The 16,121-nt window shown below is 43.4% G+C and overlaps 1 protein-coding gene across 4 annotated transcripts in view; it reads left to right on the forward strand.

The window, feature by feature from the left end:
• LOC309640052 (acetoacetyl-CoA synthetase) overlaps positions 1-16,121 on the forward strand; it is a 108,175-nt gene that overhangs the window by 13,689 nt on the left and 78,365 nt on the right. Inside the window, exon 3 of one of the 4 annotated variants that reach the window (XM_082418231.1) lies at positions 3,381-8,372. The exons of the other annotated variants lie outside the window; for them this stretch is intronic. Coding sequence (XP_082274357.1) covers positions 3,381-3,802 — 422 coding nt within the window. The 3' untranslated portion in view covers positions 3,803-8,372. Of the gene's footprint in view, positions 1-3,380; positions 8,373-16,121 lie in introns of those variants that run through there. 4 annotated transcript variants of the gene reach the window in all.

Below are 16,121 nucleotides of genomic sequence, written 5' to 3' on the forward strand. Positions count from 1 at the left end.
ATCAAGACACTTGTATTGCACTTGTCACTTAGGAAATTCCAAGGGTCTTAGGAGTCTATGCCAGAAATGGGGATGGACACCAAATACATGTTTCTTATTATGCATCACAACCTCACACTCCAGAAATCCAAGTTCCCGGATGCCAGCCAAGGGCCCACCTTGCCAGCAGGTGTTTCTAAAGAGTGGCCTCAGGCCTGCTGGGTGAACTCTTCCCTGCACAGCTCCTAACTAGGGTCCCTTCTCAACAAATCAGCCAGAGCAATTTTTTTTATTACTACTTTTGTAGTAGTGATTTAAAAACAGAACAAAACAAAGAAGTCAGGTCAAGTCACTCTCCTTAAAGCTGCCCAGTGACTTCTTGCTGCCCTTGGGATCGACCAGGTTCCCACCCAGGACACTGCGAGCAGCAGGGATCTGCCCAGCCCCCACCCTGTTCTGGGACACGCTGGGGTCTTTGACACTTTCCAGTCCCTCCAGGTGTTCCCTGCTGGGGGTGATCCTCCCGGCCCTTTGCCTGCTCCCATCTTCCCCATGCTTGCGTCTCTGGTATGTGACACCTCCTTCAAGAGGCCCCTCCTGACTACCTTGTGGGAGGAACCTTGTCCGCAGTTCTCACCCTCAGCTGTAACATCTCCCTCCCGTGTGTGTGTTACGCATCTCCCTTCTGAGATCCCGTGAGTGGGGTCTTGCCCACCTCCTCCAGGCTGCAGCCTCGGCCCTGGCTCTGCCCTGGCACAAAGGGGCCCATCGTTAATATGAATTGGAGGCCTGGGCTTCCCTGGTGGTGCAGCGGTTAAGAATCTGCCTGCCAATGCAGGGGACACGGGTTCGAGCCCTGGTCCGGGAAGATCCCACATGCTGCGGAGCAGCTAAGCCCGTGCGCCACAACTGCTGAGCCTGCGCTCTAGAGCCCGTGAGCCACAACTACTGAGCCCATGTGCCACAACTACTGAAGCCCACACACCTGGAGCCCATGCTCCACAACAAGAGAAGCCACCGCAATGAGAAACCCGCGCACCACGACAAAGAGTAGCCCCCACTCGCCACAACTAGAGAGAGCCTGTGCGCAGCAACGAAGACTTAATGCAACCAAAAATAAATAAATAAAAATAAAATTAAAAAAAAAAAGAAGAATCTGCCTGCCAATGCAGGGGACACAGGTTCGAGCCCTGGTCCGGGAGGATCCCACATGCCGCGGAGCAACTAAGCCCGTGCACCACAACTACTGAGCCTGCGCTCTAGAGCCCGTGAGCCACAACTACTGAGCCTGAGTGCCACAACTACTGAAGCTCGCACGCCTAGAGCCCGTGCTCTGCAACAAGAGAAGCCACCGCAATGAGAAGCCTGTGCACTGCAACAAAGAGTAGCCCCCGCTCGCCGCAACTAGAGAAAGCCTGGGCGCAGCAACAAAGACCCAGTGCAGCCAAAAATTAATTAATTAATTAATTAATTAATTATTTAAAAAAGATATATGAATGGCCAACAGGTACAAGAAAATGTATCAGTACTACATTACTAGTGGTACAACATTACTAGTCATTAGGGAAATACAAATCAAAACCACAATGAGATATTAATTACCTCATGCCTATTAGCATGGCTATTATCAAAAAGATAAGAGATAACAAATGTTGGTGAGGATGTGGAGAAATTGGAACCCTTGTACACTGTTGGTGGGAATGTAAATTGGTGCAGCCACTATGGAAAACAGTGTGGAGATTCCTCAAAAAACTAAAAATAGGGAATTCCCTGGTGGTCCAGTGGTTAGGACTTCACGCTTTCACTGCCGAGGGCACGGGTTCAGTCCCTGGTCTGGGAACTAATATCCCAGAAGCCATGCAGCGTGGCCAAAAAAAAATAAAAAATAAAAATAGACCTACCATATGATCCAGCAATTCCACTTCTGTGAATATATCTGAAGGAAACAAAAACACCCTGTCACAGAGATAACTACACCCCCATGTTCATTGCAGCACTATTTACAATAGCCAAGACGTGGGAACAACCTAAGTGTTCATTGACAGATGAATGGATAAAGAAATTTTGGTGTGGGCTTCCCTGGTGGCACAGTGGTTAAGAATCTGTCTGCCAGTTGAGGGGACACGGGTTCGATCCCTGGTCCGGGAAGATCCCACATGCCACGGAGCAGTTAAGCCTGTGCACCACAACTACTGAGCCTGCACTCTAGAACCTGCGAGCCACAACTACTGAAGCCCACACACCTGGAGCCCGTGCTCCACAACAAGAGAAACCACCGCAATGAGAAGCCCGTACACCACAACGAAGAGGAGTCCCCGCTCGCTCCTGTGTGAGGAACCGCAACTAGAGAAAGCCCGTGTGCAGCAGTGAAGACCCAATGCAGCCAAAAATAAATAAAATTTAAAAAAAAAAAAGAAATTTTGGTGTGTGTATATATACAATGGAGTATTATTCAACCATAAAACGAAGGAAATCCTGCCGTTTGAAACAACGTGGATGGACCTGGAGGGCATTAAGCTAAGTGAAATACGTCAGAGAAAGGCAAATACTGTAGGATCTCACTTATATGTGGAATTTAAAAAAAAACAACTCATAAAATGAGAGATCAGATTTGTGGTTGCCAGAGACAGCAAGTGGGAGGGAGGCAGGGGAATTGGAGGAAGATGGTCAAAAGGTACAAATTTGCAGTTATAGGATAGATAGATGGAACTTCATGTGTGGGTACCAGTTACAATTAGGTTTGACTGTGAGTAACAGAGACCCCAAATAACAGCAGCTTAAACAAGATGGAAGCTTATTTCTCTTATGTGAAAGTTCACAGGTAGGTGGTTAGGCAGGTAGGTGGCTTTGTAGCACATTCTCCTCGGGTCCGAGGCCCCTTCCATATTATTGCTCCCCAATAGTTGACCTCCCTTCCCTCATGACACAAGACAGCTGCTCCTATTCCAGCCATCACATCCACATTCCAGCAGGCAGAAGAAGAAGAGGTAAAGGGCATATTCCCACTATTTCTAGGAAGCCACCCCAAAACATTTCTGCTTACCTCTCCTTGACCAAAGCTTAGTTATGTAGCTGCAAGGGAGGCTGGGAAACGCCCTTATCCTAGGCAGCCATGTGCCCAGCCTAACACTGGGCATTTGTTACTATGGAAGACAGGAAGGAAGGAAATTGAAGGCCAGTTTTCAGGCTCTGCCCCACCTGAAAGGTGTTTCAAACCCACGATATGACAGCGTTGCCCTGTCTTTTCCCAGGTCTTAGTATAAAGGCTAACGAGGCAGCCGACTTTAGTTCCTTGGGATGTAGCAGAGGCGCAGCCAGTGAGCTGAGCTGCCCACCCCCAGCTTGCAGAGAACCCCCTGACCCCGTGTAACCGGCCGCTGTCCCTCTGTTCTGTCCTGCAGTCTCGAACCTGTCCCAGTACTTCAATCCGAGCTCGGTGGCCAACAGCCCCACACGTGCCCTCCTGCTGGTGGGCGTCGTCCTCCTGGCCTACTGGTTCTTGTCTCTGACCCTGGGCTTCACCCTCAGCGTCCTGCACGTGGTGTTCGGCCGCTTCTTCTGGGCGGTGCGGGTCATCCTGTTCTCCATGTCGTGCGTGTACATCTTGCACAAGTACGAGGGCGAGCCCGAGAACGCCGTGCTGCCCCTGTGCTTCGTGGTGGCCGTCTACTTCATGGCCGGGCCCATGGGCTTCTACTGGCGCAGCAGCCCCGGCGGCCCCAGCGTGGAGGAGAAGCTGGAACAGCTGGAGAGCCAGGTCCGGCTGCTCAACATCCGTCTCAACCGAGTGCTGGAGAGTCTTGACCGCTCCAACGGCAAGTGACAACCAGCCAGCCGGCCGGGTCCCCTCCTCCCAGCGCCCTCTCTCCGGAAACAAAAGAGAAGAAGAAAAAAAAGAACGCCAAACCCCAAACAATCTTAATAAACATGTCTGAGCAAGAGAGTGGCGCTTTGCGAGGGTGTTTCCGGCCACGTGTCAACTCTTAGGACATCTTCCGGGAAGAATGGGACAAGATCGTTGATGTAGAACTACCCACCAAGTGTCATTAGTGGAAAAAAAATCTTTTTTAAACAAAGGATATAACCATATTAGCTGTACAGGAAGAGAAGTTTATCTGTGCATAGAGCATAAAGTTAATTTTTTCAAGCATTTAAATACACCTTTTGTAAGGTTTTTTAAAACAGGCAGATCGAGTTAAGTTTTAATAGACTTAAAACTTTACATGGAGGGGAAGAAATTGCTAATTCGACCTTTTGGAAGAGTTTCAAGGCAAGCATTTGTTTTTGCAGCGTAGGGACTGGTGGGTGAGGTCTGTGTGCATTCTTTTCAGGTTCCAAAGCTGTGACCTTCATTTCATGTTGTTTTTCGTTGATGTCAATTCGATGAATGTTGTTGCTTCTGAATGTGGGCTATTATTGGGTTTCAAGGATGAAACTAAACATCTTTTGGATCCTAGTGACCCTAGCCAAGCCCCCTTCAATCCTATTTCTAAATGAAGAAGTCATTATTTGTAGAAAACCTAAGATTTTTTTCCCCCTTCTGTACTTCAATGTATTTTAACCTCAACATTCTGTAAAGGGAAATTCAAGGACCAGGCAAAGAAATGTCTTTGGGGTTCGATGCCGGGAGCTGCCTGGGTAAGCTCATTTAGGAATCTGTTTGATGTCCTAATTTCGCCATTTGCTGGCTAGGTTGATACAGGAAAGATACGCTCTCTAGGGTTTTTTGTTTATTTGTTTCGTCTTGGTTTTGGGTGACTCAGGACCTTAGAAGGAAAACCAACGATAGCAGCTAATAACATTTTCAAGCCTGTTGCTGCTTATAAAGCATTCTCAGGAACAATAAGCAGGAATAAGCCAGACTTGGAGAAGATCTGAATTATTTTTCCTGAAATTTTTACAGTGCATGTGTTAGGTGCTTTTTGCCTGGAGTCTGGGGTGACCTCATTTTTAGGTGATCCCTAGGGGCAGAGAGAGGTATGTGCAGGGCAGACAGCTGTGGGGTCCTGGACAAAGGGGGCTTTGCAAGGCTTGAATCAGGGACTAGTGGAGATGCCCCTTTCTGGGTACCAACAAGCACAGGAGAGCAAGGAAAGAATTCCCCAGGTTTTGCTGCCAGGGGTCATGACTGTCTTTCCTTGCCCACCTGCGTCATGCCCTAGAGCCCCCTCACAGGAGCCCCTCTATGCAGGTTTGCAGAGACCCCTGTCAGATCAGGTAGAACCAAGACCTTTTGGTCCAGGTATCATTTTGGGGAAAACCCAGCTGCCTGCCAACTCCTCGTGTGCCGCTTTTCTGTGACGTTTTACTTGGGGTTACAAGTACCTGGAAAACGGAAGCAAACGTTTTCTGAGGACGTTTATGAAACTTCTGTTTTTAAGGTGCACGATAACGGGACCCAAACTCTCCCACATTCAGTTTGCTTCCTGAAACACATGCATATTCTCTAGAATTTGCTTGGGCAAATCTTTACCCGTGGGCATTTGACCCCCGTGTTTTCTGCATTGAAACCGTTCCAGTTTTGTCAGTTAGATATTTACAGACAAATCTGTTTTAGCACAGGGTATGAAGAACTCCAGGGAGGTCATCTTTGCCTTCCTTCCTTTTGTGCATTTGGCTTCTGTGTATTTGGCATGTTTAGGTATCTGCTTTGCTCCTGTTAGCCAGAAGGGAAATTGACATTCTCTGCACAAAGCTTTGAAGTCTTAAATTACTGGTCTGGATATAATATCCACTCTTTTCTCTCACACATGGAAACCTGACGGGCACTGTGCTGTATTGAGATCCAGGCAGGAAAACCATGTTAACTTGTAGTAGATCGAGGAAGGCTCACGTGTCTAGGTGCTGGTGGACTCAGGCCACAGCATCAACTGGAAGTTGCTGTCGAGAATATGCACCTGGTTTTCCAAATTGGCTAAGTGTAGGCTATGAAGCCAGTTTTATAGTTCAATATACTCAAAGGAATGGTGTCTTTATTTTTAACAAAAGTTAAATAGTTAATTAGTTCACTAGAAGTATCACTTCAGGGTAGAACAGTCCTTGAAATTCTGGTAGAAATCATGGATGTTCGATCTGAATAACGCCTGCTTTTTAATGCGTAAATTTGACTTTTGCTTGGGCGTGTTCTTAACCCCAAATAGTTAGGGTTGTTTTTTTTTTCTTTCTCCATTCCATGGAAGCTTGTAGGGTATTTGGCCTCCCCCATGCCCCCTCATCTCTTCCTTTTTTCTCTCTTTTGTACATGGAGAAATGTATTTTTGTACCATATCTCATACCTTGAAGAGAAACCTTTTTTATATCTTCAGGGCTGTAGAATATATTAGTGTAACACATCATTCAACGTGATATGAAAACATCCTGACGAAAACTACTGTGGATCTCTGTTTTAGTTAAGACTCAGTTTTTTAGATATCTTCAAGTTCATCAATGTTAATTTCCCAGTGCTTCAGTATCACAGTAAATACCAAGAACAGAAAATAGTCCAGAAAAGAAAAAGGACCAGCTATCTCCAGATCGCTGGATTTCTGTGGATGTTTGGAGCAATCTCTTCCATGACATCCTAGCAAAGATGCTTGAGTGGCACATCAGCCTTCTGTAAATATATTTTCCAGTACCAATCAGCATTACCTGCCTTCTGGGTTTTTTGGTTTGCTCGTTTTTGTTTTTGTACCCCGTATCATTTCTGGTAGCAAAGTGTAACAACAGAATTTCCTGAAAGCTAGCCTTGTGAATTATGCCAGGGGTCTTAACTTATGAAGGTGACTGAGTGACAACACGGAGAGAGGTTAGTGCCTTTGAAAGAAGGTTTTTAATACCCACAGTTTCCTGGAGACGACAAGCATACCATGCCACGTGGGACCACAGGAAGCCTGATAACACGCAGGGTCAGGAAGCAGACGGAGGGGAACTGGATCTATGCTTTTCTGACTGTGGTGGGAAGTAGCTAGTTGGGGATATCACCTGTTGGAACTAAGGGTGAACATGCAGGATGGGGTCAGTGCTTGGGAGGGTTATAATAGGACTTTTGCACACCCACGAGGGCTGGCTTGCAGGGAAGATGAAAAATCACTTTGGTCGTTAGTCTGGCCCTGTGATTCAGCAGCCTTCTGGTTAGGAATAACATGTCAGATGTCCAGTGCAGAATCTAAAACATGGCAAAGACACCTTCTCACTAGTGGGAATCCTGCTTTGCTTCATCTCCATGCTTCTGGATGCTTCTTAAGATGCTTTTGAGGAATGATACCTGCCTTACAATGTGACACCTGAGCACTTCTCCCTGATGGGTTTTGAATTGGCTGGTTTAATCAAAAAACCAGCTCTCCCATCCAGCTAGCTCACTTTAAAAGGAATTCCTGGGAGTTCTCTGGTGGTCCAGTGGTTAGGACTCGGTGCTTTCACTGCCGTGGCCCGGATTCAATCCCTGGTTGGGGAACTAAGATCCTGCAAGCTGCTCGGCGGGGCCAAAAAAAATAAAAGGAATTCTTTAAGGCCCTAAAGGTGTCAACCTGCTCCCCCAACTTTTTAAAATAATACATCATCATTTTTGTTTATGGCCATTTGAGTAGTTGAACCTTTCCTCCTCACTTGTGAATAATAGAAGTATATATTTTTGCAGGATCTAACACAGTACCCTTAAAATTAGTATTGGATAACCATCAATATGATGTATAGTATCTGGGATAAACAAACCTTGTCGTCAATTCTGTACTCTGCTCTTATTGATTCCTTGATATGTAGGAGATACCCCAGGACCAGTTTTTCCCTGGTGGTGGCATAAAAAGCTGATTGTCCTTTGCACCGTCTACTGAAGATCTGCGGCAGCTAATGTTGTTATGAACCATATGTTCTAATGTCTTTTTGCATATTTAAAGGTTTTATTGTAGTGTCAGTTTTAATATCCGCATGTGTGTTAAATCTTTGAATACTGTAATTAAATTGATTTCTTGTGGTGGTGATTAGCTCTCACTTAAAATCCAGCGAAGCAATTATTTCCCTCTTAACTGGAAATCATGTTTGTGAGGTATGGTACCCATCATCCACAGTGTATTCATGAGTCAAATTTGTATTTTGTGTATCTGGTTATAAATTTTACGTAGCATTTAATTTGATACTATAAATCCACTTGATTTTAATATAGTGGTGTGTGTGTGTGCGTATGTGGTGTGTGCGCACTTTAGTTTCATGAGCCTTGGGAAACTGATTCTACAAATATCATAAATAGACATAAATGTATAAGGCTTATTTTTTTGGCAGAGCGATCCGTACATCCCTCTTATTTATTAAATCACTGGCTTTGGTGTTATGTAGAGATATTTGTAGACCGATTTCAGAACAGAATTAAAATACTGTGAAAATTACAGCTTAATAAATGTTTATGGTAATTTTGTTGTACAGACTTCCTAAATATATTTCATTACTTCCAACCAAGCATTTGTGGAGTTTTCCCAATCTTGACCTGTAATGCTGATTCCATGATTCTGTTCCCCTGTCCAAGGAGAGTCATACAATCTTGAATTTAATTGTTTGATTGGAGGTAGTGTTGCCACATAAAATACAGGACACCCAGTTAAATCTGAGTTTCAGATAAACAACAAATGCTTGTTTAGTGTAAATATGTCCCATGCAATATTTGGGACACACACCAAAGGAAAACAAAAAAGAGTTGTTGCTTATCTGAAATTCAACTGGGCATTGTATATTTTTATTTAATAATTCAGGCAATCCTAGCACGGTATAGCAACTGATGTACACCCCTCCACCCGACCCTGAACTGGAATGCTTTTGTGGGTACTAAAAATTGTTTCCTAGCCTTAGCAAACATTCAGGAAGAAATGTAAAGGGAGAACGGAGACGTTAAATACACTTATGACCTGAGAGTATTGCTCCTGGGAATATTTATATTGCAAAGAAAATCTCACAGGGGTCTCCAGGGGACAGATTGAGGCCAGTCATGGTGACGTTATCTGGAGGCCCCCTGGCTGGCCCAGCACTGGGAGAGCGAACAGGTCAAAAGCAGGGACCTCACACAATGGAGGACAATGCAGCAGTGAGTCACAGCATCAGTGCTGGATGAGAAAGGGGACCGGAAGGAGAAATGACAGCATTGCCCATTTGAGTGAGTTAAATACATCTGGTTAATCATTGTGCAAGAGTACATTAAAAAAAAGATCCATGCACCCCAATGTTCTTAGCACTACTTGCAATAGCCGAGACATGGAAACAACCTTAATGTCCATCGACAGATGAATGGATAAAGAAGATGTGGTACATATATACCATGGAATATTGCTCAGCCATAAAAAAGAATGAAATAATGCCATTTGCAGTTACATGGATGGACCTAGAGATTATCATACTAAGTGAAGTAAGTCAGAGACAAATATATGATTCATATCACTTATATGTGGAATCTAATAAAAAATTATACAGATGAACTTATTTACAAAGCAGAAACAGACTCACAGATCTCGAAACCAAACTTATGGTTACCAAAGGGGTAACGGGGGTGGGAAGTGATAAATTAGTAGATAGGGATTAACGTATACACACTACTGTATATAAAATAGATAGGGAGTGGTTAGGATTTGGTGCTTTCACTGCTGTGGCCAGGGTTCAGTCCCTGGCTGGGAAACTGAGATCCCACATGCCTTGCGGCGGTGGCCAAAAAATAAAAGAGATAACTAATAAGGACCTACCGTATAGCACAGGGAACTCTACTCAATATTCTGTAATAACCTAGATGGGAAAAGAATCTGAAAAACGATGGATATATGTACATGTATCACTGAATCACTTTGCTGTGCACCTGAAACACGGCATTGTGCATCAACTCTACTCCAATAAAAATTTTTTAAAAATAATAATTAAATAAAAATAATAAAATGTGGCTACTAGGAAATTTTATTTTATTTACTTATTTTTTTTTTGTCCCTGCCGCACAGCATGTGGGATCTTAGTTCCCAGACCAGGGATAGAATCGGCACCCCCTGCAGTGGAAGTGTGGAGTCTTAGCCACTGGACTGCCAAGGAAGTCCCTACTAGGAAATTTTAAATTACACATGTGGTTTGCATTTGTGGCTTTCATTATATTTTTACCAGACCTCATTGAATAATATAAACAGCACTGGAACCGGGCCAACTTCAATCACTCAGGTGCTTATTATATTGAAGCATAGTGGTGGTAATGGCTGGCTCTGCGGGCTTACGTGGCCCCTGGGGAGGGAACAAGTGTGACTTTAGGGATCTTTATGCCCAGCAGGGGCTCAATGCATATTTGTTGGGAAACAAATGAATCTTGTAACTCAGGACAGTAATTCATCTGCACAATACAAAGTATACTGGAGTCTGGGCCTAGAAATTGTCTCATCCTAGGATAATCTACCCTGATAACCCTCAGGTAAATCAGTTCCAGCTTGACAGTGGTCCTCTGTCCTGCACACCATTGCGGAAAGGCCAGAGCATCAGACAGATAAACATGAGGCTGGAGGATTTCCGATTATCGAGCTGAAATTAGAGAAATGCGGGGGTGGGGGGGTCCTAGGGAGCGATGATGTGATTTTATGATATAATAAGAAATATATATTTGGTCTTCATTCCTGGTTCCTGACACAGAGCTCCTAAAATCCTTGGAATTTCCTGAGTGATGGGGGCGAAAGGAGCGTCTTTCGCTATTCGTAACACGCCCCTTCAACCTTACTGGAGTTTATGCTAATGAGGTGGCTCTCGGTGGGCCCCAGGATGGGGGCTGGCTGCCAGAAGAACCAACAGTGCAATTAGGGGATTGGAATTTCCAGCTCCCCAGCCCCTAGCTTCCAGGTTGGGGAAGGCATCCTTGTACCAGGAGGATGGCGCACCCCCATCACCACTTGGACAAGAGCTCTTATACTTGGGAGCCTTCCAGATCTCGCCCTATCTACCGCTGGCTGTTCATCTTTATCCTTTGTCACATCCTCCATAATAAACTGGTAATAGTAAATAAAGCTGTTTCCCCGAGTACTCTGAGCCCTTCTAGCGAATTATTGAACCTGAGGAGGGTGTCATGGAAACTCTGATTCGTAGCCAGGTTGGACAGAAGTGTGGGCAACCTGGGGACCCACCTACTTTTTATCCGCATCTGAAGTTGGGGGGGGGCAGTCTTGTGGGACTGACCCTTTAACCGCTGGGGTCTGCACTAACTTCTGGTAGTTGGTGTCAGGAATACTTAATGTGAGGGAAAACTCCATGCATTTGGTGGTCAGAGTGTTCAATAGTTTTCCCTTAGATGAGTTTTAAGACCAAGGGTCCCACAGGTTGACATGAAAGGTAACAGGAGGGACTGCCCCGGCGGTCCAGTGGTTAGGACTCCACACTCTCACTGCCGAGGGCGTGGGTTCCATCCCTGGTCAGGGAACTAAGATTCTGCAAGCCTCACAGCCTCACACGTGGCCAAAAAAAAAAAAAAAAAAAGAACGGTAACAGGAGGAGAGGGATGGTGGTTACATGGCCCCTGTAAGTGACAGCAGTAATTCTCATAAACAGAGCCTTCTGTGTGTCAGCTCTGCTCTACCTGCCCTGGCTTGTTGAAGCTACCCACTCTCTTTGCCAAGAAGGGATTATTTCTGTAATACAAACGAGAAAACCCAGGCTCAGAGACGTTGAGGAATACTGCCCCACATCAAATGGCAGAAATCATTATACCCTTTATGGGCTCTCTCCTGGTGAAGCTGTGGCTTTCGAGGGTTTTTTCCAAACTTGTATCAGTAAAGATATTCATTAGTCACCAAAACAATGACTATAAAAGATGACAGGGCTTCCCTGGTGGCGCAGTGGTTGAGAATCCGCCTGCCAATGCAGGGGACATGGGTTCGAGCCCTGGTCTGGGAAGATCCCACATGCCGCGGAGCAACTGGGCCCGTGTGCCACAACTACTGAGCCTGCGCGTCTGAAGCCTGTGCTCCACAACAAGAGAGGCCGCGATAGTGAGAGGCCCGCGCACCGGATGAAGAGTGGCCCCCACTCGCCACAACTAGAGAAAGCCCTCGCACAGAAACGAAGACCCAACACAGCCAAAAAAATAAAAAATAAATTAAAAAAAAATGACAATCAGAAAGCTCAAATAACTACCATCTTCTCTATGCTGAAGAGTGGCAGCTGGGAGTAATGATAGTTTTTGTTGTTTTACAGTTTACCATTTTTTGAGAAAATTTAAGACTTACAACAAATTCTTGTTTCGTATGTAGCTCAGAGAGGTTAAGCTCCTTGGACAAAATGGCACAGCTAATAAGAAGTGTGGGGAGAATATTACTCAGCCATAAAAAAAGAACGAAATGATGCCATTTGCAGCAACATGGATGGACCTAGAGATTATCATACTAAGTGAAGTTAAGTCAGACAGAGAAAGACAAATCTCATATGATATCACTCACATGGAATCTAATTTTTTTAAAAAAATGATATAAATGAACTTATTTACAAAGCAGAAACAGACTCACAGATTTCGAAAACTAACTTATGGTTACCAAAGGGGAAACGTGGTGGGGAGGTCAGATAAATTAGGAGCTTGGGATGAACATACACACACTACTAGACATAAGACAGATAACCAACAAGGACCTACTGTAGAGCACAGGGAACTCTACTCAACATTCTGTAATAACCTATATGGAAAAAGAATCTAAAAAAGAGTGGATATATGTATAAGTGATTCATGTTGACGATACAGTGGAGAAATACATATATCTGATTCACTTTGCTGTACACCTGAAATTAACACAACATTGTAAATCAACTATGCTCCAATAAAATTAAAAAAAAAAAAGTGTGGGGAGCCAGGACTGAAACCCAGCACTGCAGACGCCACATCCAGTCTTCCACTGGATGGAGTGTGCGGAGGCACAGAGTGTGTCCTCTGTATCACCAAAGTTTACGTATAACAAGCTTTTCTCCTGACAGTTGGAGAACGTATAAACGCATGCATTTGGTCATTCTCCCTCCATTAAACCAATCTGCAGCCATGCCGGGAAAGTAGGAGCTTAATGTACCTTCACAGCTTTTTAGACATTCAGGAGAATCTCAGTTCGGATTGATTTTTTCCTGGACACTTTTTGGCTTTCAGGGGTCTCGGGTCATCCTATTCCAAGAGGTTACGTTACTAGGATTTAGGATCTTGGTCCGGTGGAGTGAAATAGTTCTTGCCTCATGAATCGGACAAAACCAGGGTACCAAGTGTACTCCCATCAACTTAGATTTCGAAAGACTGCAGAGTTGCTTTGGCTTAGTTGTTGTTGTTTTTTAACATCTTTATTGGAGTATAATTGCTTTACAATGGTGTGTTAGTTTCTGCTGTATAACAAGGTGAATCAGCTATACACATACACATATCCCCATATCCCCTCCCTCTTGCGTCTCCCTCCCACCCTCCCTATCCCACCCCTTTAGGTGGACACAAAGCACCGAGCTAATCTCCCTGTGCTATGCGGCTGCTTCCCACTAGCTATCTAGTTTACATTTGGTAGTGTATATATGTCCATGCCAGTCTCACTTTCTCCCAGCTTACCCTTCCCCCTCCCCATGTCCTCAAGGCCATTCTCTAGTAGGTCTGCGTCTTTATTCCCGTCTTGCCCCTAGGTTCTTCATGACCATTTTGTTTGTTTGTTTTTTAGATTCCATATATATGTGTTAGCATACAGTATTTGTTTTTCTCTTTCTGACTTACTTCACTCTGTATGACAGACTCTAGGTCCATCCACCTTACTACAAATAACTCAATTTCATTTCTTTTTATGGCGGAGTAATATTCCATTGTATACATGTACCACATCTTCTTTATCCATTCATCTGTCGATGGACACTTAGGTTGCTTCCATGTCCTGGCTATTGTAAATAGAGCTGCAATGAACATTTTGGTACATGACTCTTTTTGAACTATGGTTTTCTCAGGGTATATGCCCAGTACTGGGATTGCTGGGTCATATGGTAGTTCTATTTTTAGTTTTTTAACGAACCTCCATACTGTTCTCCATAGTGGCTGTATCAATTTACATTCCCACCAACAGTGCAGGAGGGTTCCCTTTTCTCCACACTCTCTCCAGCATTTATTGTTTGTAGATGTTTTGATGACGGCCATTCTGAATGGTGTGAGGTGATACCTCATTGTAGTTTTGATTTGCATTTCTCTAATGATTAGTGATGTTGAGAATCTTTTCATGTGTTTGTTGGCAATCTGTGTATCTTCTTTGGAGAAATGTCTATTTAGATCTTCTGCCCATTTTTGGATTGGGTTGTTTGTTTTTTTGATATTGAGCTTCATGAGCTGCTTGTATATTTTGGAGATTAATCCTTTGTCAGATGCTTCGTTTGCAAATATTTTCTCCCATTCTGAGGGTTGTCTTTTTGTTTTTAATGGTTTCCTTTGCTGTGCAAAAGCTTTTAAGTTTCATTAGGTCCCATTTGTTTATTTTTGTTTTTATTTCCATTTCTCTAGGAGGTGGGTCAAAAAGGATCTTGCTGTGATTTATGTCATAGAGTGTTCTTCCTATATTTTCCTTTAAGAGTTTTATATTGTCTGGCCTTACATTTAGGTCTTTAATCCATTTTGAGTTTATTTTTGTGTATGGCATTAGGGAGTGTTCTAATTTCATTCTTTTACATGTAGCTGTCCAGTTTTCCCAGCACCACTTACTGAAGAGGCTTTCTTTTCTCCATTGTATACTCTTGCCTCCTTTATCAAACATATGGTGACCATATGCACATGGGTTTATCTCTGGGCTTTATCCTGTTCCATTGATCTATTTCTGTTTTTGTGCCAGTACCATACTGTCTTGATTACTGTAGCTTTGTTATATAGTCTGAAGTCCCAGAGCCTGATTCCTCCAACTCCATTTTTCTTTCTCAAGATTGCTTTGACTATTCGGGGTCTTTGTGTTTCCATACAAATTGTGAGATTTTTTGTTCTAGTTCTGTGAAAAATGTCGTTGGTAGTTTGATAGGGATTGCATTGAATCTGTAGATTGCTTTGGGTAGTAGAGTCATTTTCGCAATGTTGATTCTCCCAATCCAAGAACATAATATATCTCTCCATCTGTTTGTATCATCTTTAATTTCTTTCATCAGTGTCTTATAGTTTTCTGCATACAGAAACTATAAGGTCTTTTGTCTCCTTAGGTAGGTTTATTCCTAGGTATTTTATTCTTTTTGTTGCAATGGTAAATGGGAGTGTTTCCTTAATTTCTCTTTCAGATTTTTCATCATTAGTGTATAGGAATGCAACAGATTTCTGTGCATTAATTTTGTATCCTGCTACTCTACCAAATTCATTGATTAGCTCTAGTAGTTTTCTGGTAGGATCTTTTGGATTCTCTATATATAGTATCATGTCATCTGCAAACAGTGACAGTTTTACTTCTTTTCTGATTTGGATTCCTTTTATTTCTTTTTCGTCTCTGATTGCCGTGGCTAAAACTTCCAAAACTATGTTGAATAATAGTGGTGAGAGTGGGCAACCTTGTCTTGTTCCTGATCTTAGAGGAAATGGTTTCAGTTTTTCCCCATTGAGAATGATGTTGGCTGTGGGTTTGTCATATATGGCTTTTATTATGTTGAGGTAGGTTCCCTCTATGCCTACTTTCTGGAGAGTTTTTATCATAAATGGGTGTTGAATTTTGTCAAAAGCTTTTTCTGCATCCATTGAGATGATCACAGTTTTTCTCCTTCAATTTGTTAATATGGTGTATCACATTGATTGATTTGCATATATTGAAGAATCTTTGCATTCCTGGAATAAACCCCAATTGATCATGGTGTATGATCCTTTTAATGTGCTTTTGGATTCTGTTTGCTAGTATTTTGTTGAGGATTTTTGCATCTGTGTTCATCAGAGATATTGGCCTGTAGTTTTCTTTTTTTGTGACATCTTTGTCTGGTTTTGGTATCAAGGTGATGGTGGCCTCGTAGAATGAGTTTGGGAGTATTCCTCCCTCTGCTATATTTTGGAAGAGTTTGAGAAGGATAGGTGTTAGCTCTTCTCTAAATGTTTAATAGAGTTTGCCTGTGAAGCCATCTGGTCCTGGGCTTTTGTTTGTCAGAAGATTTTTAATCACAGTTTCAATTTCAGTGCTTGTGATTTGTCTGTTTATATTTTCTATTTTTTCCTGGTTCAGTCTTGG

Source organism: Balaenoptera physalus, assembly GCF_965194825.1.
Source record: "Balaenoptera physalus genome assembly, chromosome: 12".
NCBI lineage: Eukaryota > Metazoa > Chordata > Mammalia > Artiodactyla > Balaenopteridae > Balaenoptera > Balaenoptera physalus.